Source organism: Callithrix jacchus, chromosome 5 (assembly GCF_049354715.1).
Source record: "Callithrix jacchus isolate 240 chromosome 5, calJac240_pri, whole genome shotgun sequence".
NCBI lineage: Eukaryota > Metazoa > Chordata > Mammalia > Primates > Cebidae > Callithrix > Callithrix jacchus.
The window spans coordinates 25083128-25109063 of NC_133506.1; the positions used below are offsets into that span (position 1 = coordinate 25083128).

The 25936-nt window shown below is 46.3% G+C and overlaps 1 protein-coding gene, 1 non-coding gene and 2 pseudogenes across 12 annotated transcripts in view; 3 read left to right on the forward strand and 1 right to left on the reverse strand.

The window, feature by feature from the left end:
- The window catches only part of OVOL2 (ovo like zinc finger 2), a 63546-nt gene extending 52616 nt beyond the window's left edge, over positions 1-10930 (reverse strand). Inside the window, exons 1-4 of one of the 11 annotated variants that reach the window (XM_078371430.1) lie at positions 10772-10930; positions 10394-10443; positions 9224-9530; positions 8346-8566 (exon numbers count right to left, since the gene is read on the reverse strand). In XM_078371430.1, coding sequence (XP_078227556.1) covers positions 8346-8566; positions 9224-9323 — 321 coding nt within the window. In that variant the 5' untranslated portion in view covers positions 9324-9530; positions 10394-10443; positions 10772-10930. Of the gene's footprint in view, positions 1-7150; positions 7247-8048; positions 8238-8345; positions 8567-9223; positions 9531-10393; positions 10724-10771 lie in introns of those variants that run through there. The other 10 variants (XM_078371433.1, XM_078371429.1, XM_054255239.2 and 7 more) reach the window with 10 other exon arrangements.
- On the forward strand, positions 5448-5563 carry LOC118154180 (U5 spliceosomal RNA). The gene has a single exon (XR_004744074.1). It is a non-coding gene; the product is annotated as a U5 spliceosomal RNA (small nuclear RNA).
- A 4251-nt stretch (positions 10931-15181) lies between the features above and the next one.
- LOC108591963 (small ribosomal subunit protein uS14 pseudogene) lies at positions 15182-15357 on the forward strand (annotated as a pseudogene).
- A 5617-nt stretch (positions 15358-20974) lies between these two features.
- Positions 20975-21586, forward strand: LOC100394362 (small ribosomal subunit protein uS7 pseudogene; annotated as a pseudogene).
- Positions 21587-25936: the final 4350 nt, after the last annotated feature.

Below are 25936 nucleotides of genomic sequence, written 5' to 3' on the forward strand. Positions count from 1 at the left end.
CAGGCAGGAGGCAATTGCTTTACACTCTGCAATGGCAGATGCTGGGGCAGGCAGCCATCAAGGTGGCAGCTTCCTGACTGGGCAGCAGCCACACCTCCTAGGTGGCCCAGTTCTGCTCTGTGGCTCTGACTCATTCCTAGGAGCTCAGCTTGTTCTTTCTTTAGTCCATTTGTTTAATTCCTTTCTCTACTTAAACTAGTTACAGTGGATTCTGATGTTGGTAACTAAGCCTACGTAGTCATTTCCAGCAATAAAGACCTACTTCACCTATATTCAAGTTTAAAACCAGGCAATTCATACACATTGTTCTCATATTCCTCCTTTCCCCCCTTTTAATTAATTTAACCTTCATCAAGAATCCATTCTAAGCATTTTTCCAGTATCCCTTTTCTTCCTGCTTTCTGTGTTTTCCTTCTGGTCATCAGAGAGATGCAAATCAAAACCACATTGAGATACCATCTCACGCCAGTTAGAATGGCGATCATTAAAAAATCTGGAGACAACAGATGCTGGAGAGGATGTGGAGAAATAGGAACACTTTTACACTGTTGGTGGGAGTGTAAATTAGTTCAACCATTGTGGAAGACAGTGTGGCGATTCCTCAAGGCCTTAGAAATAGAAATTCCATTTGACTCAGCAATCCCATTACTGGGTATATATCCAAAGGACTATAAATCATTCTACTATAAGGACACATGCACACGAATGTTCATTGCAGCACTGTTTACAATAGCAAAGACCTGGAACCAACCCAAATGCCCATCGATGATAGACTGGATTGGGAAAATGTGGCACATATACACCATGGAATATTATGCAGCAATCAGAAATGATGAGTTTGTGTCGTTTGTAGGGACATGGAATAATCTGGAGAACATCATTCTCAGCAAACTGACACAAGAACAGAAAATGAAACACCGCATATTCTCACTCATAGGCGGGTGATGAAAAATGAGAACACATGGACACAGAGAGGGGAGTACTAAACACTGCGGTCTATTGGGGGGAAAAGGGGAGGGCCAGTGGGAGGGGGAGGTGGGGAGGAATAGCCTGGGGAGAAATGCCAAATGTGGGTGAAGGGGAGAAAGCAAACAAAACACACTGCCATGTGTGTACCTATGCAACTGTATTGCATGCTCTGCACATGTACCCCAAAACCTAAAATGCAATAAAAAATAAAAATAAAAAATAAAAAGTAAAAAAAAAAGAAATAACTGTAAAAGAAAAAAAAAAAACCATTCTAAGCATTTTTCCAGTATCCCTTTTCTTCCTGCTTTCTGTGTTTTCCTTCAAATGCTCATGTCTAGGAACTGCTGACTTCTTCCCCTGCCTGTATTCTTGTTCTATGTTGACATATGTCCTTCTGTGACTCAGGCACTACCTCACTGGTTGCTGGGGAATACGAGCCCAGTGGGAAGTGTTCCCTGGCTCTGATGGGTCTAGAGTGGAAAAGAGAAGTCTGTTGGCCAAATGTGTGCCAGAAAAATGGGCAGCAGGTTACAATGAGGACAGGGGGAGGAGTATTCGAGCCTGTCTTGGGAAACAAAGAACAAGAGGAAAGGAGTGAGGGAGGGAGCTTATATTCCCTTCCAAATATCAAATGAATTAGTCTTTAAAAACAGCTTATATTCACAACAAAATGAAAATGAAACAAACAAAATGAAATAACAGATTGAGAGTCAGGCCCAGTGGTATGTGCCTATAATCCTAGCACTTTGGGATTCAAGGAGAATCGCTTCAGCCCAGGAGTTGGAGACCAGCTTGGGCAACATAGTGAGACCCTGTCTCAAAAGAGAAAATAAATAAAGAGAAAGAAAAGGAAGAACTGATAAGCCGTCGATGGAGAATTCTGGTTAACAAGTGATTATCTTATAAAGAAAGGTAAATAAAGGGAATCCAGCATTATTCTGCCTTTCATAAATGAACTGTGCCGCTGGGAAACCAAGCAGTAGATGAGGCAAAGTATGTCTCCATAGAGATACACAGGTTAATAAGCAGAGGACAGAATTAGACTATTGCTGTTCTAGAACACCCAATAAGCCAAAATATTTAGGCCCTGAGCGTCAACAGCTGCTAACGTCAGAAAAAGAGAGGTGACAAAATACTCAGTACCTCTTGATGAAAACAGATGCCCCACACCGTGACATATTCTAGCTAAAATAAAATGTTGCTGGCCAAGCATGGTGGCTCTCACCTGTAATCCCCAGCACTTTGGGAGGCTGAGGTGGGTGGATCACAGGTCAGGAGTTCGAGACCAGCCTGGCCAATATGGTGAAACCTCGTCTCTACTAAAAATACAAAAATTAGCTGGACATGTTGGTGCATGCCTGTGGTCCCAGCTACTCAGGAGGCTGAGGCAGAAGAATTGATTGAACCCTGGAGGCAGAGGTTGCAGTGAGCTGAGATTGCACTACTGCACTCCAGCCTGGGTGACAGAGTGAGACTTCATCTCAGAAAAAAAAAAAAAAAAAAATTGAGCTGACCAAGCAGGGAGAGTTGCATTGTCCAATCGAACTTTCTGTGGTGACAGAAAAATTCTATTGTGTATTGTCCAGTACGGTAGCCACTAGTCACACATGACTACTGAGCACTTGAAATGTTGCTAGTGGGACTGAGGAACTTAATTGTTATTTTGAGACGGGGTCTCTCTGCTGTCCAGGCTGAAGTGCAGTGGCACAATCTTGGCTCACTGCAACCTCTGCCTCCCGGGTTCAAGTGATTCTCCTGCCTCAGCCTCCTGAGTAGCTGCGATTACACGAGTGTGCCACCACGCCCCTATAATTTTTTAATATTTTTAGTAGAATCGGGCTTTCACCATGTTGGCCAGACTGGTCTTGAACTCCTGACCTCAGGTGATTCGCCTACCTTGGCCTCCCAAAGTACTGGGATTACAGGCGTGAGCCACAGCACCTGGTGTGATATTGACTATGGCTGTGATAGTCACGTGTGATACTGGATGCTGCAGCTGCAGATCCAACTACCTGTTTGGAGAAAACTAGGGGACTGAGGAATGTTAGACACACGGTGATGCGCTCAGCAAAATCCAGACTGTTGGGAACTCTACAAAACAAATCACCCGTTTCTTCAACAATTAACTTGATGGATGGAAAACGTATGAAATTAAAAGAGGCTCAAAAGACATGCCCATCAATTACAATGTGTGGACATTATGTGGACCAGATTAAGCAAACTAGAGGGAAAATGTATGAATTTATGAGACAATTAGTAATGTGAACACAATTGATAATGTGGGTATGATCACAAATTTTGGTCTTTATCCACTAAATGCACATTCTGAACTATTTATGGTTGAAATGGTATGATGTCCTAGATTTGCTTCAAAATCATGTGTGGGGCAAGGGGGTGGGGTGTGGCTGGGCAGGACTAGCCATGGTTAATTGTTGTTGGGGCTGGGTGGCAGATACATAGTGACTATGTTTTTGAGATTCTAAATAATAAAAACTGATGTGGTACAGGGACTACTTCATAAACACACATCTGCTCCACTATAGGACTCATTAGAGAGCCGGATAAAAGGCCAAGAATACTTTTGAAAGAATCTGAACTTAATTTCTTTTGATGAGTCCACGGGAGAGGGCAAAAAGAGGGCTGGGTGGGGTGGCTCACGCCTGTAGTCCTAGCACTTTGGGAGGCTGAGGCGGGTGACTCACGAGGTCAGGAATTTGAGACCAGCCTGGCCAACATGGGGAAACCCCCGTCTCTACTAAAAATACAAAAAATTGGCTGGGCATGGGGACAGGCACCTATAATCTCAGCTACTCTGGAAGCTGAGGCAGAAGACTCACTTGAACCAGGGAGGTGGAGGTTGCAGTGAGCTGAGATCACTCCACTGCACTCCAGCCCAAGCAGCATTTCAAGACTCTGTCTCAAAAAAAAAGAACAGAATAGGATGAGGTGAGAGGACAGATTCACTTGGTGGTCCATACTTGGACCTGGGTCCTATCAGCCAAGTCGGTTAACTTCAGAGTTAATTACTTTCAATAAGCCTCCAAAGGACAGTGATTAGTATTTCCTGGGTTTCTCTACCCCGCAGGTGGAGACCTGCAGATGGATCCAGCACAAAAAGGGCATGCCATGCACACGCTCTGGAATGTACATCATCTTCTCACCGCTATTTGTTTGGTAAATTACAAAACTCTCAGTAGTAAAGACACAATTTCACAACCTGCCCTGAGGCACACCCTCACGAGGCAGATAGGCTGGGAAAGGACAGCCACATTTCCTAACCTGCACCTCAGACTCCTTTTCAAGATCCACATATCAACACGTTCAGGTTAGTGAATCCCATTTCCTTACTGCTGCCAACAAAGTATTGGGTGTTAAAACTTGCTGTTTGTCACTGTCAGGTAACTTCCTCTTGGGCAGTTTATACACATGCACAGAAAACGAAACACTTGACACCCACTATCGCATTTAATCTATGCAGCTCTTCTGGGAGGCTGATTCTGAGTCCTCCACTTTACAGGTCAGGGTACTGAGGCCTGGAAGAGATAATGTATCCATGACCACAGCCATTAAGAGGAAGCTGATTGGCCAGGCGAGGTGGCTCACACCTATAATCCCAGAACTTTGGGAGGCCTAGGTGGGCGGATCACCCGAGCTCAGGAGTTCAAGACCAGCCTAGCCAACAAGGTGAAATGCTGTCTCTATTAAAAACACAAAAATTACTACATTGAGATACCATCTCACACCAGTTAAAATGGCGATCATTAAAAAATCAGGAAACAACAGATGCAAGAGAGGATACGGAGAAATGGGAACACTTTTACACTATTGGTGGGAGTGTAAATTAGTTCAACCATTGTGGAAGACAATGTGGCAATTGCTCAAGGACCTAGAAATAGAAATTCCATTTGACCCAGCCATCCCATTACTGGGTAGATACCCAAAGGATTACAAATCGTTCTATTATAAGGACATGTGCACACGAATATTCATTGTGGCACTGTTTACAATAGCAAAGACTTGGAACCAACCCAAATGCCCATCATTGATAGACTGGACAGGGAAAATGTGGCACATATATACCATGGAATACTACGCAGCCATAAAAAACAATGAGTTCGTGTCCTTTTTAGGGAAATGGATGAACCTGGAAATCATCATTCTCAGCGAACTGACACAAGAACAGAAAATCAAACACCCCATGTTCTCACTCATAGGCAGGTGTTGAACAGTTGAACAATGAGAACACATGGACACAGGGAGGGGAGCATCACACACTGAGGTCTGTGGGAGGGAACTAGGGAAGGGACAGCAGGGGGTGGGGAGTTGGGGAGGGATAACATGGGGGGAAATGCCAAATATAGGTGATGGGGAGGAAGGCAGAAACCCACATTGCCATGTATATACCTATGCAACAATCCTGCATGTTCTTCACATGTACCCCAAAACCTAAAACGCAATAAAATTAAAAAAAAATTGTTATGCTCTGGTTTCTCTTCATAACGAATAAATCTTTCACCTTTTACTACAGATTTCTGTGGAGAAGAACAATTATGAGTTTATAACCAAATTTTTTACATCCTGCTTAAGCAGGGCTAATTAAAAAAATACAAAAATTAGCTGGGCATTGTGGTAGATGCCTGTAATCCCAGCTACTCGGGAGGCTGAGACAGGAGAATGTCTTGAACCCAGGAGACAGAGGTTGCTGTGAGCTGAGATTGTGCCACTGCACTCCAGCGTGGGTGACAGAGCGAGACTCCATCTCAAAAAAAAAAAAAAAAGAGAGAGAGAGACCGTATTGACGGTTTCCTTCCTACAAATCATCCAGAGCTTCTCCTCTGCCAGGAGCACCCACACTTCTTGGCTTGGCCCCTTCACCATCTCACCCTGTTCTGGTTACATTTCCAGTTCTTCACTGCCAACTCTGTCCCTGATCCCAGCAAGGCTGGTTTCCTGTCTTCAGCCACCAGAGCTTCCTACTTTGTATGCTCCAGTTGTGGGACTCAGCCCACACTGCCCTCAAGCCCACCCACGCCCTTCTCCACGGCCTTCAAATCCACATCAGGGCACCTTCCCTACTCAAATTGATCACGTCTTTGCTTGGAATTCAGGTTTCACATTCACTGTCCTGCAGCAGAGTTAATGTTTGTGTCTCCCTATTGACCCAAATACTATCTACAGTAATTGGGCACATACCAGGTTCTACCCTCCACACATTTATCCTCACAATGCTATGAAGTAGGAATCATTATTATCATCTTACAGATAAGGAATCTGGGGCCCAGAGGGGTGAGCCACTTGCTCAAAGTCTCACAGCTAAGAAGCAACAAAGCCAGAGCATACGTGCTTAACCGTTACTGCCAGATGATGCTAGAAGGAACACCAGGATGGAAGCATTTTTACCTCCTGTTGCCTTGAACACCCCAGGTGTTAGATGGGCGGGGTTTGCCTCTCAGTGCTAGGCAGTGGCTTAAACCTGCCCTGCTTGTGGTCCTGGGAGCCCACTGACTGAAGAAACTAATTCTTAGAAAAACTCTGAGTTCAGCACGCCTCGGAAGGAACTTTAGAATTATGCAACGTGCTAAGTCACAGGGAATTTGGTCAGTTATCTGAAAACTGCCAATGCTGCAGCTGATAATTCTGGAGGCTTGGAGCATATTAACACCAAAATGCCTCCTTTTGGTGGGTAGAGGCGGAAAGAAAGAACCTAAACATCCCAGTAAATAAAAACTCCCCTGGAAACTATGGAAAGAAGACTCTCTTCTTTCCATGGTATGGGAGCAAACTGTGCCTCCCCACCCCCTTCCCCCAGCACCCAAGCAATTAATCTAGGAAATCAGATTGGTTTACGTTTTCCCTAAATCCGGGATTCCAACGGCTGTGTGTGCCTGAGGCAGAAGAGACTGCCTAAAATGTTGGTTAAGAGACGAAGAGAATCTGTCACTTTGTCTCCAGGGGAATCTGGGCAATTGCAGGACAGAGGGGCAAACTACCTGCAGAGACTCCCAAAACAGCGTTGCAATTGTCCTTCCAGCCTGGTGATAAATATGCAAGTGGGACACTTTGTAGAATTTCCCGAAGGGCAGAGCTACCAGCCTCAGGCAAATTGTTCCCTCCCACTTAACTCCACCTGGCCCAGAAGAGCCTCAGGCCAGTTGACTTTGAACCTCAGACTCACACTTACCGCTAGGCTGCCCGCCCGCATGGCGTCGGCAGCTTCTTCTTTAAAGAAGTCTTTCCTTGGGATGCCAGCTGAAGCCTCAAGCCTCGATTCATAACCAAATGCGCCTCAGCCCACCCCCGGAGACAAACCCTGGGAATATGGAATGTGCATAGGGGAGTGGGGGTGGCCTCTCCCAGGAAAATGAGGGCTGCTTTCTCAATCCACAGTAAAGCCGGGGCTCTCCCTCCCCACTGCCCCCAAGCCCCGGATCTGGGTGGCGGGAGGGCACCGGAGCGCTCTGGAATTACCACCTCCACAGGGGGCCTAGGGTGTGCACAGCGTCGCACTTCGGCCCACCAGGCTAGGAAGTGGGGTCAAGTGATTATAAACCATCACCCGCCTTGCTGCAGCTGGCTGAGTCAGTGGAATGGGATTCCTAAATGTTGGTGGGTATCCGATACCTTTGAGCAGACCATCATGGAAGTTCAACCCAGGAAAGCTCAGGTGGGCGTCCAGAATGCTCGAGGGGACCCCGAAGCGCCACCGTAGATGGGAGCAAACATTCCAATCTACTGTGGTAGGGGCGCTCGGGAAATCTGCATTTGAACCCTTTTACCCATCATTTAATTCAAGCTTGGAAAGATGACAGATCTAAAGTGCCGAGCAGGGGCCTCCAGTCTGGCACACCGGGAATCGCTCGTGTTGGAAGAGGCCCACTATGTGCTAAGCTGCCGCCCAAGTCCAATAACACAAGCATGGGAGGTGTACTCTAGGAACCGCGGGGCCAGGAACTGTGTCCCACGGGGTGAAATTTCTGAGAGCGCATTGGCCTCCTTTCCGACCTCGTGAACCCCCGACGGCCTTGGTTATTCCAGAGGCCTAGCGCACAGAATGGGCTGCTGGCGGAAAGCAGCGATACCTGTGCCTTTTCCGCAGCTCCAGAGGCCGCACTCGGCATCAGGCGGGGCCACCCGGGCTGACTGGAGCCCACAACGGGATCCGGCAGCCCCTGCGCAACGGCTATCCCGCGGGCGGGAGGACGCGCAGAGGCGCCCTGGCCGCGGCCCAGGGGCAGGTGCAGGAGCCGCGCTGCTGGTGCGCTCAGGGCGCGGGTGCCGGGTTGCGCGGGCGGGCACTATAGGGAGGGGCGCGGGCCCCGGGAGCCCGACGCCAGGGCGTGGTGCTTGTGGCGGCGGGGGCAGAGTCGACACAGTACCTTGATTTTTGACCTGGCAACCGGGCGCTGCTTGGCCGCCAGGTGTCCTTCGGGGCCATCAGCGTAGCCGAGCTCGGGGGTTTCGCGCTCGGGGACTTGCGGGGACGAGCTGCTCTCGGCGCCTCCAGGCTCGCCCGCGCTGCTGCTGCCGCTGCCGCTGCTGCTGCCACCGTCGCTGCGGCAGTCCTCGGGGGGGTCGTGGAGCAGGCTGCCCAGGCCCTCTGTGGAGGGAGGGGCCGCACCCCGACACACACACTCGGCGTCAGCCCGCAAGCCCGCGGCAGTTTGACCTGCGGGCGGTGCCGCCGCCGCCCCGCCCCGGACCTGGGCACCTCGCCAAGTGGGCAACGTCGCGGGGGTGGGCGAGTAAGCCCCGAATCGGCCCCTCGAGCTAGCTTGGGGTGCTCGGGGCCTCTTCCCGGTCCCAGCCCCGGCTCCCACGAGGAACTGGGCGGCCACGGGCGGCGGAAAACCCCGCGCGCCAAGTTTCCTCTCGGGGCGGGGGAGGCGGATCTGATCTCTCCCCAGCTACCCCCAGAAGGGTTGGTGGGCCTTTGTGCACCCCCATGAGGACGTGAGATTGGGGGCTAACCCCTGCTAGCTTTCGTTCTCTTTCCTGGGCCACCTCGGCCCGCGCCGCAGGCAACGGTCCCGCCGCCGGGCAATTAGAGGCTCCCACTAGGGGGAAGGGGACGCCGAGAGTCCCGGGCATCCCAGTCCCTCACTGCGCGCCCTCCCCCGCCTGGAAGACCCCCGCGTGCCCCCCGGAAGAGGGGGATGAGGTGGGGAACCCGACCCTGACGAAGAGCAGAGAAGACCCGCCACCCCTTCCCCCACCCCGGGAGCCCAGCGCCCAGGCCCGGCCCCTGCGCGCTCACCTGGGATGTAGGTATCTGCCCTTTTCTCATCCGGGAGCTCATCCCAGCTGCGGACCGAGACCCCCAGGCTCCTCCTCTTCACCAGGAAGACTTTGGGCATGGTGGGGTCCCCTCTCCCGGCTGCAGCCCCCTCCTCCCGGCTGCTCCCCGCTAGGGGCGACGGCGGCGTCTCGGTCCCCGACTCCCGGCGGCCAGAGCCCACCTTCCCGCCTCGCCTGCCCTCCTCCACCCCCCTCCGCGACGCGGCCCAGGCCTCTCCCCCGCACGCCTGGCGACTCCCAGCCTCCGGGCTTGGCGACACCTATGCCTTAAATCGCGGGTGAGACCACGCCGGGGAAAAAGTTTCATAAGGTGAAATAGAAAAGGCACCAGGAAACTTGGGAGTGAGCATGCGCCCTGCAACATAACGGTGTCAACAAGCTCGCTACCTGTCCGACCGGTTCCGGCGGCCGGGGCTGCCTGTTCCAGCCCTTCCTTAAGCATGAATGTTTGCAAAAGAATTTAAAGTCTGTTCTTCCCCCTCCTCTTTTTAAAAAAAGAAGAACATATTTTAATCCACCCCCTTCCCATTCCCCCATCACCTACACCTCGAGGTGAGCTCTTCGAGATAAACCCCAGGTTTGCCTCGCAGGGCACCCCTCCGGTGAGTTGGGGCCTCCCACAAGTTGTCCCCCCTCCCCCGCCCGGTGGATCTGTCTCAGACGAGCCAGAAAATGGCTCAGTTCCTCTGGACCCTGTGGAGCCTTCCCGGGGCTTGGAGAAATCTGGGCGGTCAGAAGGGAAGGCGGAGGGAGGCTTCCAAGGACTCTAATTATTAATAATGGGGGGGGGCTTAGGGGCTTAAGCCATCCATCAGCTACAATACCCCCATAAACAGTAAAAATAAATTTTAAAATTCGGCCTCTTTAGAACACGTTACATCTTTAGAACACGTTATTTTTCTGACTAGTATAAAATCTAAGAAAAACAAGGCTTGCCCCGCCAAAGCAGCTTCAATCCCAAGACGTTGCACCCCGAAAGCCCCCTCACCCCAACTAAACACACAATAGAAACAGAAGCCAGGAGCATATTATGCAAATGCAGCTTCGAAACAAGCCCTTAATCCTCTCCCACTCCCACCACTGCCTCCCGCTAACCACCCGATCCCCAAATTCTGAGGCTAGGAAATACCTTTCCAGGAAGCCACCATAGTGAACATCGGCTACATCTTCTCGCCGTCCCTACCGGGGGAGGGAGGAAAGCTTTGCATTTATTATTATATCTGTCCGTTCGGATTAACCTTTATGTCTGGAGGGGAGAGGGAGAAGAGGAGGGGGAGTTGGTAAAAGGTGCCAAGTTTCTAAAGCAGTTGTGCTCACATTGGGGGGCGCGCTGCCCTTCCCGAGACCTTGTTCGGGTGCGCCCAGGACAACCGGCACAGCCTCCAGTGTCCCTGCGATCGCCCTGCTCCAGGAGGTCGTCAGACGTGTGCCAGCTGCCGGGTGCTGCGGGGGCGCGTCTGGCCAGGGATGCCCTGGAGCCCGCAGCTCACCCAACTGCCAGCCTCACCTGTCTGTAACCTGACCCGCCGCGCACCCAGCCCACAGGGCCGGGGAAACAACACAGCGGTTTTCCCTGTTCCCTTCCGCCCTGAATGGCCCTTGGGGACACAGCCGCCTGGTAACGGATTTCTCGGCGCTACTGGCGGACTCGCGCGGCGCAGAGAGCAGGGGCTCTGCTCTCCCGGGGCTACGGAGGGGACGGGCGCGCCACGCCTCCAGGCCTGCCCTCGAGGAGTCACCCTCTCTGGACTGAACTCTGAACTCCAGCTTTTCTCTAAGGAAAACCAGCTAAGAACGAAAAAGACTTTGATCCCATGAGCCAGAGGAGGAGGAGGAGGAAGACATTTCTGTAGCAGTGCAGGAAAACCAGGCATCTTGTCTATGAGGCTGATGGGGCAGCTTCCGGGAGACTCTGCAGATTTATTTTTATCCGCCAACAAACGGGATTTGCTAGAAAGAAGGAGCTTGGGTGAATGGAAGAGTAAAAATAAAGTACAACTATGAAGTTACAGAATTATTCCCAGTCTTTAAAAATCTTCAAAACTTCACTTCGTTAAGAACTCCCTGTTTTACAGAAGAGGCTGTCATCTCCATTCATAAAGATTTTTTTTTTTTCTTTCACTGGATTTCAAACCAGTGAGTGCTGGACTATTTTGTCTGTTTCTATTATTTAAAAAGATTAAGGTCGGGCGCAGTAGCTTACGCCTGTAATCACAGCACTTTGGGAGGCCGAGGTGGGGAGATCACCTGAGGTCAGGAGTTCGAGACCAGCCTAATCAACATGGAGAAACCCTGTCTCTACTAAACATACAAAAATTAGCAGGGCATGGTGGCACATGCCTGTAATCCCAGCTACTCCAGAGGCTGAGACAGGAGAATCACTTGAACCTGGGAGGTGGAGGTTGCAGTGAGCCAAGATGGCTCCATTGCACTCCAGCCTGGGCAACAAGACCAAAACTCTGTCTAAAAAAAAAAAGGAAAAAAGAAAAGATTATAGGATGATGAAATATAAGGCTAGAAACCTCTAAAGCAATGCAACCTTTGTAGGTTTGGGGATGAAGACTTAACAGGATAACACTTTAATTCTATGATCTTTGGATGCACACCTACTATATTTGCTGGGTGCTTCTTGGGGACAAAGGAATTTTAATGTGTTTTATTTATCTCTTTTTTATCAGACTTGACATGGGTATATCACAATTATTGACATATACAAAGAACCAGCTTTTATTTTGATTGACTTGTCTCCATTATAAGGTTTGGTTTTCTAAGTATTCTGAGAGGAGCTGATAGAGTATCCCAGAAAGCAGGATAAGAAATGAACCCAGTTCTCATTTTCTTGCACTGCTGTAAAAATGTCTTCCCTCTCCTCTCTCCTCCTCCTTATATGCTTATACACTGTCGGTGAGAATGCAAATTAATTCAGCCCCTGTGGAAAGCAGTTTGGAGATTTCTCAAGAACTAAGAATAGAAATACCATTGGACCCAGCAATCCAGTTACTGGGTATACGACCAAAGGAAAATAAATCATTTCACCATGAAGCGGTTGTATGTTTAGTGCAGCACTATTCACGATAGAAAAGACATGATATCAACCCAGGTGCCCATCAATAGTGGACAGGATAAAGAAAATGTGGTACATATACACCATAGAATACTATGCTGCCGTAAAAAAGAATCAAATAATATATTTGCAGTAACATGGAAGCAGCTGGAGGCCATTATCTGGTACGAATTAACTCAGAAACAGAAAATCTAATTCCATAGGTTCTCAATTAGAAGTGGGAACTAAACACTGGGTACACACAGACACAAAGATGGGAACAACTAACACTGGGGATTCCAAAGGTGGGAAGGGAGAGAGGGGCAAAGGCTTGAGAGACTACCTATCAGGTCCTATGTTCACTATTTGCTTTTATTTAATTTTTGAGACAGAGTTTCCCTCTGTCCCTCAGGCTGTACTGCAATGACACGATCTCAGTTCACTGCAACCTCCACCTCCCTGGCTCAAGCAATTTTCATGCCTCAGCCTCCCAAGTAGCCGGGACTACAGGCATGTGCCACCACACCCGGCTAATTTTTGTATTTTTAGTAGAGACAGGGTTTCGCTATGTTGGCCAGGCTGGTTTCGAATTCCTGAGCTCGAGTGATACACCCACCTGCCTTGGTCTCCTAAAGTGCTGGGATCATAGGCATGACCCACCACAACTGGCCTATGCTCACTACTTGGAGATAGGATCATTAGAAGCCCACACTTCAGCATCATGCAATTTACCCATGAAGCAAACCTGCACAGGTACCCCTTGAATCTAAAATTTAAAAAGAAAAGAAAAAGTAAATAATGCTTTAAAACTTTTTCATGTTATTTCCTAAATACCTTTATTTACATTCATTTGGTAATATTATTTGTCCCATTTCTAAAAAAGGAGGGAAAATAGGCTATGAGAAACTAAGTACATTCAAGTACTGCCGGGCGCCATGGCTCATGTCTGTAATCCCAGCACTTTGGGAGGCTGAGGCAGGCGGATCACCTGAGGTCAGGAGTTCAAGACCAGTCTGGCCAACATGGTGAAAATCTATTGATACTAAAATACAAAAATTAGCCGGGCATGGTGGTGCATGCCTGTATTTCCAGCTACTTGGGAGGCTGAGTCAGGAGAATCACTCGTACCTAGGAAGTGGAGGTTGCAGTGAGCCAAGATTGCCCTACTACACCCCGGCCTGGGAGACAGAGCAAGACCCTGTCTAAAAAAAAAAGTCTTGCTCTGTCACTCAGGCTGGAGTGCAATGGCATGATCTCAGCTCACTGCAACTTCTGCCTCCTGGGTTCAAGTGATTCTCCTGCCTCAGACTCTTCATTAGCTGGGATTGCAGCTGCCCGCCACCACACCTGGCTAATTTTTGTATTGTTAATAGAGACGGGGTTTCGCCATGTTGGCTAGGCTCATCTCAAACTCCTGACCTCGTGATTCACCCACCTCAGCCTCCCGAAGTGCTGGGATTACAGATGTGCGCCACCACTTCTGATCCAATTATTCTTCATGTGTGCATCATCATATCTCATTTGCAACAAGGTCAGTTTAAATAACCCAGTAATTAAATAAACAAACTGCATAAATTAAAAATATATAAAAGTAGACATTTATATCTGAGCCTCCTACTACATTCAGTACAAAATGTACTTTTGATTGTTTTGTCAGATTGTAGAGGTGACCTCCTGAGACAGTGTAGGTACATTTGGTAGAGTTGAGTGAATTCGGGGTGCAGCTATTGACCTTGAAATAGATTTATTTCTTTTCTTCCACCTGAGATTGTGGCCTCTGCCTTATTTGTAAGGGGCCCTCATTATGAAAGCAAATGATGTGGCTCATATTACACAATGTGTTAAATACCTTGTATTTAAATATAGACGTTTTGGTCATAGTGAAAGTTGAATACTCAGAACTTACTAACACCCACAAGATGTTCATAAAAACAATTTCAATTTTAAAAAAAGAAAAAATGAACCCAATTCTTTAAGAATCTCAAGACTGAAGTTGGAAGAGACAGGAGACATAATGTGGTCCATACCCCACCCAATATTGGAGGTGAGGGGTCTATAGAGCACCCTAGGTGTGCATCTAGCCCTGCTTGAATACTTCCAATGCTGGGAAGCTCACTATCTCAGAAAGAAACCTATTCTCTGCTTAGACAGCAATGGTGCTGCAGAGCTCTTCTTCCTGCTTGTGGAAATCTGCTTTCCTGCCCTTCCACCTCCCCTTTTATTCTGTCCTCCAGGGCTGCTGAGACTCCCCCTGCACTCCCTCCACCTGGTAGTTTTTCAAATTCTTGAGAGCAGCCATCTGCACCCTCCCTTAAGACTTCTTTTCTCCAGTAATATATAGTCGGGTTGAAAGCAGACAGGTACAAACCTGCTCAGTGGCATCCTTGGAGCACACAGCAATAAGAGAGGGTAAGATGCTGAGAAAATATTCCTAAAGAAACTTTATTTACACTTTTAATTGAAGTATACTACAGTATTAGGAAAATGATATATTTTCACCCACTGAACTCATCAGTGGAAAAATCACCCAAGTGCAAGCCGAGGCTGCCTGCTGTCACCACCCCATTCACATTAGATCGCTTCCTTGCAGGTACAGTAAGGCAAAAAAGAAGAAAAAAGAGTATAAGGGTTATAAAGGAAAACAACAAAACTACTATTGTTTGTAGTCAGTATCAGGGTCTAAGGAAAACCCAAAATAATCTGTAGATAAATTATTAGAATTAATAAGAGAGTTTAGCAAGGTTGCAGTGTAGAAAATCTGTGTGTAAGGTTTGAGCATCAATTAAATTTCTATATGCCAGCAACAGTCAGAAAAATTAAAAGTCTAATGAAAAGGGCTCCTTCCTTTTACCTCGTTGCACTCTTGAGAGCAAGATGGGTCACCAGCAGCTGTACTGGAGCCACCTGCGAACATTTGGCCAGAGAACAATGTTCACTCTTGTCAAGTCCGTTCAAACCGGCATGGTCTGATACAGAAATATGGCCCCAATATGTACCGCCAGTGTTTCTGTCAGTACGCGAAGGATATTGGTTTCATTACGTTGGACTAAATGATCTTCCTTCAAAGGATTGTTCAAGACATCTACCATGAAAACCCATGATAGTTCTTTGTACATAAAATAAACATTTTTAAAAACTTCAACAAAAAAGTCTAATGAAAAAATGATTTAAAACACAACAAAAATACAAAGCTCCTTGCAATCGATTTTTTAAAAATACTGTGCAAGCTCTTTGTGTATAAAATTTTTAAAAACTTTATTGGTAGATGAATGTGGTGGTGTGCACCTGTAGTCCCAGAGACTTGGGAGACTGAGGTGGGAGGATCACCTGAGCCCGGAATGTGGAGGTTACAGTGAGCCTACACTGCACTCCAGCCTGGGCCACAGAGCAAGAAGACCCTGCCTCAGAAAACAAACAAACAAACAAAACACCCAAAAAATTAAAGAAACCTTTATTAGAAGACGTTAAAGAAGACACTAATCAATGGAAAGTTTTACCATATTAATAGATTGCAAGATTCAGAATCAAAGAGGCCAGAATTCCCCAAATTTATCTGTAGATGTAATACAATTATTTTAAAAACTTGACAGTCTTTTGTGGGACCTGATAAATTTGTTTCAAAGTTTATGTGAAAGAAAAGTTGAAACATTCCTCAAGAAGGACAAGGTGTGTAGACTTGATCGCTCAGATGTGAATAGTAATTTAAATGATGGGGCATTCATTCACAGAGAGACCACTGGTACCTGAGAGCAAGCCTGGAAACAGCTCCACACGTATGTGTGCATTTGATTTATGAGAGAGGGTATTCAGTGCAGCAGGGAAAGATGTCATATTCAATATCCATATATAGCCAATGTAGAAGAATACATTTATGACCACAGGATAAGAAAGAATTTCTTAAATACCCAAAAAATAAATCACAAAAGAAAAAGGGTTTCCACCTTGAAGGACTGTGAACTTAAAAAAGAAAATGTTGATAAATTTGTAGACAATTTAAGAATGTCTTTTTCAAAACACACAATAAGGAGAATGATACACTACACAATAAAATGAGAAAACTTTTGGAACACATTTCTCTTACGAAGGATTAGAATCCAGAATATGTACAGAACTATTACGAATCCATTTTTAAAAAGATAAACTCAATAGGAAATGGCAAAAGACACGAACAGGCACTTCCAGGAAAACATGAATGATCACAACATATAAAAAGATGCTCAATCTCATTCATAAACAAGAAAAATTGCAAATTAAAATGACAGTGAAATACTGTTTTTTTGTTTGTTTGTTTGTTTGTTTGTTTTGTTTTTGAGACGGAGTTTCGCTCTTGTTACCCAGGCTGGAGTGCAATGGCGCGATCTCGGCTCACCGCAACCTCCACCTCCTGGGTTCAGGCAATTCTCCTGCCTCAGCCTCCTGAGTAGCTGAGACTACAGGCACGCGCCACCATGCCCAGCTAATTTTTTTTGTATTTTTAGTAGAGACGGGTTTTCACCATGTTGACCAGGATGGTCTCGATCTCTAGGCCGAGGCAGGTGGATCACGAGGTCAAGAAATACTGTTTTATATCAGACTGACAAAAATCTAGAAGTCTGTTGGTGAGGGTGAGCAATGGATTTGGCTTTATTTAGTAAAATTGAGCCAGAAATTCCAAAACACATTTTTAATCTAGAAAATGTCATACATCATTTACCAAGAGTCACAGGCAAGAATATTCATAGTATCATCACTCATAATACTCCAAAAAATAAAAACTCAACCTAAAAATAAAAGACGCAATCCAAATACCTATCAATAACTAATTGGATGAACAAATTGTGATAAATTTATGCAATAAAAATAAATGGCTCCCACAGCCACACACACTCAATAAAGCCACACAATCAAAAATATAGCTGAATAAAAAAAGTAAATTACAAAAAATTATAATATTCAAATAATTTTTTAAAACACATAATAGTGACCAATATGTTATTTAGGAATGCAAACATATGTGTTAAAACCATCAAGCAACAGGCCAGGCATGGTCACTCAGGCCTCTAATCCTAGTACTTTGGGGGGCCAAGGCAGGCAGATCACTTGAGGTCAGGAGTTCAAGACTAGCCTGGCCAACATGGTGAAACCCTGTCTCCACAAAAATACAAGAATTAGCCGGGCATGATGGCACACACCTGTATTCCCAGCTACTCAGGAGGCTCAGGCAAGAGAATTGCTTGAACCTGAATAGCGGAGATTGCAGTGAGCCAAGATCCTGCCACTGCAGTCCAGCCTGGGCAACAGGGCAAGACTCTGTCTCAAAAAAACCCAGAAAAACAACAACAACAAAAAGAAAACCATTAGACAACAATCGACAATTTGGAAGAATATCAAAGGAATTATGCTGAATGAAAAAAGCCAATCTCAAAGTTTACATATTTTATGATTCCATTTATATAACATTCTTGAAATGACAAAATTACAAAAATGGAGAAAACATTGGTGGTTGCTAGGAGTTAAGGATTTGTAAAAGGAAGACACAAAATATTCTTGTGGCATTGGAACTGTTCAGTAGCTTGACTGTGGTGGTTGATATACAAGCCTACATTGCATGGTGAAATTATATAGAACTAAATACACACACACACACACACACACACACACACACATGAATACAGGTAAAACGGGGTAAATATGAATAAAAGCTGTGGATTGTCTCAGTGTCAGTATCCTGCTTGTGATATCATACTCTTATTCTGTAAGATTTACCATTGGAGAAGACAGGCAAAGGGCACACACCTGCCTGTGAATTTGTACTATCTCAACATTAATAATGTAAATAGTCATTAGTTACAGTAAGAAAATGACTAATAACAAAAGTCGAGATAGTAGTGACCACCAGGGGGAGAGGAAAGGGTATACACAGGAGTATCCCAACACAAAGGAAAGATAAACGTTTGAGGGGATGAATTTCCCAATTACCCTGATTTGATCATCATACATTGTATACATCTATCAAAATATCACAGGTACCCCCAAAATATGTACAGCTATTATATATCAATTTAAAAATTCAACAAAATGTCCAGATGCTGTGGCTCACACCTGTAATCCCAACACTTTGGGAGGCCAAGGTGGGTGGATAACTTGAGGCTGGGAGTTTGAAACCAGCCTGATCAACATGGTGAAAACCTATCTCTACTAAAAAAATTAAAAAATAAATTCAACAAAGATCGCTGACTCATTGAGACGACCCTGGCCCTGTTGACTGCTGGCACTGTGCTCCAGCCTTGTCAGTTGGGGACCCAAGATCTGTTTGGGACCTAGGTTGTCTGGTCAAAGTCAGACTTGGCAGGGACCCCTCTTTCTAGGCTGAACCTGGACTCCCATTGCTTTTTGGTAGATCTGATGGACCACTGTCCTGCAGCCAGTTCTTCGTGTGGTACCTGTTAGGCCAGTGCTGGCGGAGGCGCGCTCCTCTTTCTTTGCCACAGGACACACACTAGTCAGTCTTGCAAAGCCTTTCTTGCGCTTTAAAGTGAGATTAAGTTAATTTTGGCTAAAAACTTCCTAAAAGAGAAAATTCAGCCTACTGATTTGGCATAAGTAAATGGACTTTGAAATTTCTTTAAAGTAAAGAAGTTGTAGGTACACTTAGATTATAGTCTTGAGGTTTGTGTGAAGCCAGTGTTACCTTATTTTGATTTCCTTGTTCAGGTCAGGGCCTGAAACATCTACGGGGGGAGGTGAAAGAATTCAAAATGTTCTGCATGAAACATTTTTCACCAAAATGAACCTCATCCCTTTAGGCAAAACACACACACTAAAGGAAACAGGAAAACAGCCTTTTTATTTTATTTACTTATTTTCTGAGATGGAGTCTCACTCTGTTGCCCAGGCTGGAGTGCAGTGGTGCCATCTTGGTTCACTGCAATCTCTGTACCCTGGGTTCAAGCGATTCTCTCTGCCTTAGCTTCACGAGTAGCTGGGACTATAGGTGCATACCACCATGCTGGCTAATTTTTGTATTTTTAGTAGACACAAAGTTTCACCATGTTGGCCAGGCTGGTCTCGAACTCTTGAGCCCAAGTGATCCGCGAGTAGCTGGGATTATAGGTGAGAGCCACCGAACCCGGCTGAAACTGGCTTTTTATTTCTCCCCACTGTGTATAAGTTCAGTCATTGTCTTGAACACTGACTGTCTCAAATACCTGTTTTTTGTTTTGAATATTATCTTGTCTGAAATAAGAAGCTGACTTTTCCATAGAGAGGCCCTGGAGTCTGAACGTATCAGAACAATTAATTTATTTGTGTCTTCTATTCTTTATCCCTTCATCTGTGGGTAAACACTTCGGTTGTTTCCACATCTTGGCTATGGTGAATAATTCTGCAGTGAACTTGGGAGTGCAGCTATCTCTTCGAGACAGTGATTTCATTTCCTTTGGATACATACCCAGAAGTAGGACTGCTGGATCACATGGTAGCTCTATTTTTATTTTTTTGAGAAACCTCCCTACTGTTTTCCATAATGGCTGTACCAATTTACATTCCCACCACAATTTCTGAGGGTTTCCTTTTCTCCACATTTTTGCCAACACTTGTTAGTTTTTGCCTTTTGATAACAGGCGCCCTGACAGTTGTGAGGTGGTAGCTCACGGTGGTTTTGATCTGCATTTCTCTGATGATTAGTGATGTCGACTACATTTTCACGTACTTGTTAACCCAATTTGTATGTCTTCTTTGGAAAAATATCTATTCATGTCCTTTTCCCATTTTTAATTGGGTTATTTGGGGCTTTTTGCTATTGAGTTGCATGATTTCCTTATTTACTTTGGGTATGCTTTTATTGAATATATGATTTGCAAACATTTTCTCCCATTCCATGGGTTGCTTTCTCCTTTTGTTAATTGTCACAATGTCTTTTTTTTTTTTTTTTTTTGAGACAAGGTCTCACCCTGTCACCCAGGCTGGAGTGAGGTGGCATGATCTCAGCTCACTGCAACCTCCACCTCCTGGGTTCAAGAGATTCTCCTTCCTCAGCCTCCCAAGCAGCTTGGGTTACAGGCATGTGCCACCACGCCCGTCTAATTTTTGTATTTTTAGTAGAGACGGGGTTTCACTATGTTGAAACCAGCCTGGCTGTCACAATAATTTTTAAAAGAGAAAACCAAATCAATTGACATAGTGGGCATGTGTCATGGAGGCTAATTTTTGTACTTTTAGTAGAGACAGGGTTTCACTATGTTGAAACCAGCCTGGCTGTCACAATAATTTTTAAAAGAGAAACCAAATCAATTGGCATAGTGGGCATGTGTAGGAACCTGCTGCACTGCACACCTTTATGCTTGCGCAATTTCTCACTTATGAGTTCATGTCCTCACAACAGTCTGCAAATTCCTTTCCCAGACTCCATGCTACTTGGTGCAAGCATGTGACCCAGGTGCTATGTCTGGGATTTTCCTATAGACTCCAGTTAGAAACGAACGACGTGAACGATATGAACCAAGAGGGGCCGTCAGTGTCCGCTGGGGCAAGGGTGAGTGAGAAGTCCGCAGCTTGGAGGGTGCTGTGGCCAATTTTCTGGTGTTTGAGCCCTGTGCTCAGCCAGAATGGTAGTTAGTCTTCCTGTCTGTACCAGAGCGGAGCGTGCTCCACGCAGAGTGACAGAGACGCTCAAGCTGTGCTCTCAAGATGACCTAGTGGGAGACAGGAGCACCAGCGGTAGCAGAGACCCCTGACATCGAGCTCTTTGGGAAGCGGAGCACCGATGATGTGCAGATCAACAACATTTCCCTGCAGGACAACATTGCAGTGAAGGAGAAATATTCCAAGTACCTGCCTCACAGTGCAGGGCGGTTTGCCGCGAAACGCTTCTGCAAAGCTCGGTGCCCCATCGTGGAGCGCCTCACTAACTCCATGATGATGCATGGCTGCAGCAATGGCGAGAAGCTCGTGACTGTGCGCATCGTCAAGCATGCCTTCGATTTCATCCACCTACTCACAGGAGAGAACCCTCTGCAGCTCCTGGTGAACTCTGTCATCAACAGTGGTCCCCGGGAGGACTCCACACGCATGGGGCGAGCCGAGACTGAGACGACAGGCTGTGGACGTGTCCCACTGCACCAGGTGAATCAGGCCATCTGGCTGCTGGGCACAGGTGTTCGTGAGGCTGCCTTCCGGAACATCAAGACCGTTCCTGAGTGCCTGGCAGATGAGCTCATCAATGCCACCAAGTGCTCTTCCAATTCCTATGCCATCAAGAAGGAGGATGAGCTGGCGTGTGTGGCCAAGTCCAACTGCTGATTTTCCTAGCTGCTGCCCAATAAACCTGTCTGCCCTTTGGGGCAGCCCCACCAAAAAAAAAAAAAAAAAAAAAAAAAAAGATGGTAGTTAGTTACTCAGACATCCTGGCCAGAGATGGCAGGGACAGACGCCCTCACAGGAGTGGCCCGCATTTTAATTTGAGCATCGATTCAGGATGCTCCCTTTCAAGATGGTGTCTCCATCTCCTGAGATTCCATGAGCTACCTTGCAGCATTTAACACATTTCTTTTCTGATTGAACTGGTTACATTGAGTTCTGCTGCCACATCTTGGTGCCTTGGTGTCCCAGGACCGCATTAAGACCTTCAGCTGTCTTCTGATCGAGGACAAGATCCCCATCCCATTGTAATTCAAAATATAAACAATGCTAAACCACAAAGTATGTACTTGTCTTTTTTTTTTTTTTTTTTTTTTTGAGATGGAGTCTTGCTCTCGTCACCCAGCCTGGAGTGCAATGGCATGATCTCAGCTCACTGCAACCTCTACCTCCTGGGTTCAAGCGATTCTCCTGCCTCAGTCTCCCAAATAGCTGGAATTACAGGTGTGACCTACCACGCCTGGCTAATTTTTGTATTTTTAGTAGAGATAGGGTTTCACCATGTTGACCAGGCTTGTCTCAAACTCCTGGCCTCTGCTGATCTGCCTGCCTCGGCCTCCCAAAGTGCTGGGATTACAGATGTGAGCCACTGCGCACGGCCTGTGCTTATCTTAAATCTCCACTCTCTAGACTATTTTGCAAGGTTCTGGTTAAACTCATCAAAGCAGAATCTCTCCCTTTGTCTTTCTCTCTTTCTCAGCCCCTCTCCTCTGTCCTCCTGCTTTTCTGGTGTCCTAAATTTATGCCTAATCTGCCTCTAGTCCTGCGCTGCCCCAAATAGGAAACGCAGTTGGTCACATGTGGTTACTGGCTATTGCGCACTTGACAGGTGGGTAGTGTGAAATGAGATGTGCTATAAGGTAAAATACACCCTGGATTTCAAACATTTAATATGAAAAAATAATGTAAAACATTAACCATGTTGTATATTGATTTACATGTTGAAATGATTGCATTTTGGATATATCAGGATAAATAAAATATATTATTAACATCTCTTTTTTTTTTTTTTGAGACAGAGTTTAACTCTATCACCTGGCTGGAGTGCAGTGGCATGATCTTGGTTCACTGCAACCTCTGCCTCCTGGGTTTAAGCAATTCTCCTGCCTCAGCCTCCTGAGTAGCTGGGACTACAGGTGCACACCACCATGCCCAGCGAATTTTTTTTGTATTTTTAGTAGAGACGGGATTTCACCATGTTGGCCAGGATGGTCTCGATCTCTTGATCTGCCCACCTTGGCCTCCTGAATTGCTGGGATTACAGGCATGAACCACCGTGCTCAGCCTAAAATCAAATTTTGAAACTTTTACTTATTTTAAACGTTTTTAGAGATGGGAATTTCACTATGTTGCCCAGGTTGGAATGTAGTGGCTATTCATGGGCACAATCATGGCTCACCAAAGCCTCAAGCTCCTAGGCTCAAGGGATCTTCCTGTTTCAACCTCTGTAGTAGCTGGGACTACAGGGCCGTGCCACCATGTGTGGCTCTTAAAAAACTTTTTATGGGCTGGGCGCGGTGGCTCACTCCTGTAATCCAAGCACTTTGGAGGCTAAGGCGGGCTGATCACCTGAGGTTGGGAGTCCAAGACCAGCCTGACCAACATGGTGAAATCCCGTCTTTAAAAAAAAAAAAAAAAAAAATTTATGTGGATACTAGGAAATTTAATATTACACCAGTAGTTCACATAGTATTTCCTTCTTTCTTTCTTTTTTTTTTTTTTTTGAGATGGAGTCTCATGCTGTTACCCAGGCTGGAGTGCAGTGGTGCAATCTCAGCTTACTGCAACCTCTGCTTCCTGGGTTCCAGTGATTCTCCTGCCTCAGCCTCCCAAGTAGCTAGGATTACAGGCACCTGGTCAACATGGTGAAACCCCATCTCTCCTAAAAACACAAAAATTATCTGGGTGTCATGACACACACCTGTAGTCCCAGCTACTTGGGAGGCTGAGGCAGGAGAATTGCTTGAACCTGGGAGGCGGAGGTTGCAGTGAGCTGAGATTGTGTCACTTCACTCCAGCTTGGGCAACACAGGGAGACATCATCTCAAAAAAAAAGAAAAAGAAAAAGGATTACTTAAGATGCTTACAGATGTGTAGGAATCCAGAGGCAAAAACTCAAGTGTGTGGATATTGTCATGTGATTTTATTTCTTTAATTTGACGCAAGGCTCCATCCCGATGTAGTGGGTTTGCCACACAGCCACCTTCTTCCCTCTCCACTTTGGACTGTGTCCGCAGGAGGGAAATGGGGGTCCTCCCTGCTCTCTGGATCCCAAGCCCGTGTCCTCCCCACCCCCAGCTGAAACAACCTCCTCCTGTGCTTCCATGGGCCTGTGTTCACACATTGCTCTTATCACTCATGAGTTTAGCTTGCTTCGACTACTGCAGAAGGGCCTTCAAAAGACCCTGCCCTCTCCACACAGACCCCAAAGACAAGAAAGCTTGAAGGAACAGCTACCTGGCTGGTGCTGATGGAGGAAAACTTACTACTAGAACAAAACACAAATTAGTATTTCAGTAGTTTTCCTGCCACAAGGTCTCCCCAGCATTAACTCCTCATTACTGCCTTTCAGCCATGTGTGTGCCTATGTGTCTGTCTGAGGAATATTTATTGGTCTATGGCAATGGTAACGTGGAACCCCCAAATGAGAAAGTTATTCTCTCTTTAATTCTCTTTTGATTCTTCTGATTAGATTCAGGGGAAAGTCTTAGTTTGATGTGAATAGGGTTGTTTTGTGTGGTTTTATTTATTTATTTATTGAGACAGGGTCTTGCTGTCACCCAGGCTGGAAGGCAGTGGTGTGAGCACAGCTCACTACAGTCTCAACCTTCTGGGCTCAAGGGACCCTCCTGCCTCAGCCTCCCAAGTAGCTGGGACCACAGGTGCACGCCACCACACCTGGCTAATTTTTGTATTTTTAGTAGAGACAGGGTTTCACCATGTTGCCCAGGCTGGTCTTGAACTCCTGAACTCAAGCAATCCACCCACCTCGACCTCCTGAATGTTGGGATTATAGGCGTGAGTCACTGCGCCCAGCTGTGAATAGGTCTTTAACACCTGCCTAACGCTAGCTAAACGCCCTTTAAAGAGCAACCCAACCTCGGACGTTGATGCTCTGGCAGGAAGCAATGAGTAACTGGCTAAAATGTAACAACATGATTGTGTTGGTCTCTATGCATATTCAGCTTTCCCTCTATTTATGGCAAGTGATTTGGCTTCCAATCTCCAGTAGCAACATAAAATTCCTTCTTAAATGCCTTTATTTAATGATAAGTTGAGTTAAGGGTAAGTATTAAGTAGGTAACATGGGTTAGTCTAGATTGTCTAAGAAGCAGATGCTGAGAAGGGATTAAATGTGCAAGAAACTTCTTGAGGGAATGTCTGGGAGAGAAGTGAGGAGGGCGCCAGAAGCAGGTTTTGAGAGCAGTCAGACTGGGATTGAGGGCTGGTCCCGGGGAGCACTGAAGAAGGGAAGGGAGTCTGGGTGGCAGCCTCAGTCTGAAGGGCATTTCTAAGACAGGTTCAGCAAGGCCTTCAGGGAGTCCTCAGCTGGTCCTCTGTCAGACAATCCCATAATGGGCCTACCTTGCTTCCCTGCTGTGCTCAGGCACTGGCTGGAGCAACCCATGGAAAGCACAGCCTCACCCTCAATGCAGTGATGCACTTCTGAGGGTGGTGGCCATGGCCCTGGGTCCATCGCATTTCCTGCAGTCAGAGATGTGAGTGGCACATTCTCACAGCTGCTATATGATGGAATGGGAGGTGCATCCATGGAGCTAAAATCCTACAGATGGTGTCAGAAAAAGGATTTGGGGCAACACTCTTGTAAAGGAAGATGGCTTTTTTCTGTGAGAAAGGCTGATCCTCTTCTGCCTTGCTCGCTCCCACTGTGGCAGGCTGAAAAATGCATGTCCTCCCTGCAAAAGATATCCATGCACTGATTCCTGGAAACTGTGAATGTCACCTTATTTGGAACAAGGGACTTTGCAAATGTCATTAAATTAAGAATTTTGAGATGAGGAGATTATCCTGGATCATCTGGAAGGGGGTGCCCTAAATGCCAATAAAAATGTCTTTATAAGAGAGAGATCAGGTATACATACGCAATGGAATACTGTTTAGCAAAGAACAAAATTTTGTCCTTTGTGGCAACATGGTAAGCTTGGAGGACATTATCTTCAGTGAAATAAGCAGAATTAAGGCCGGGCGCGGTGGCTCACGCTTGTAATCCCA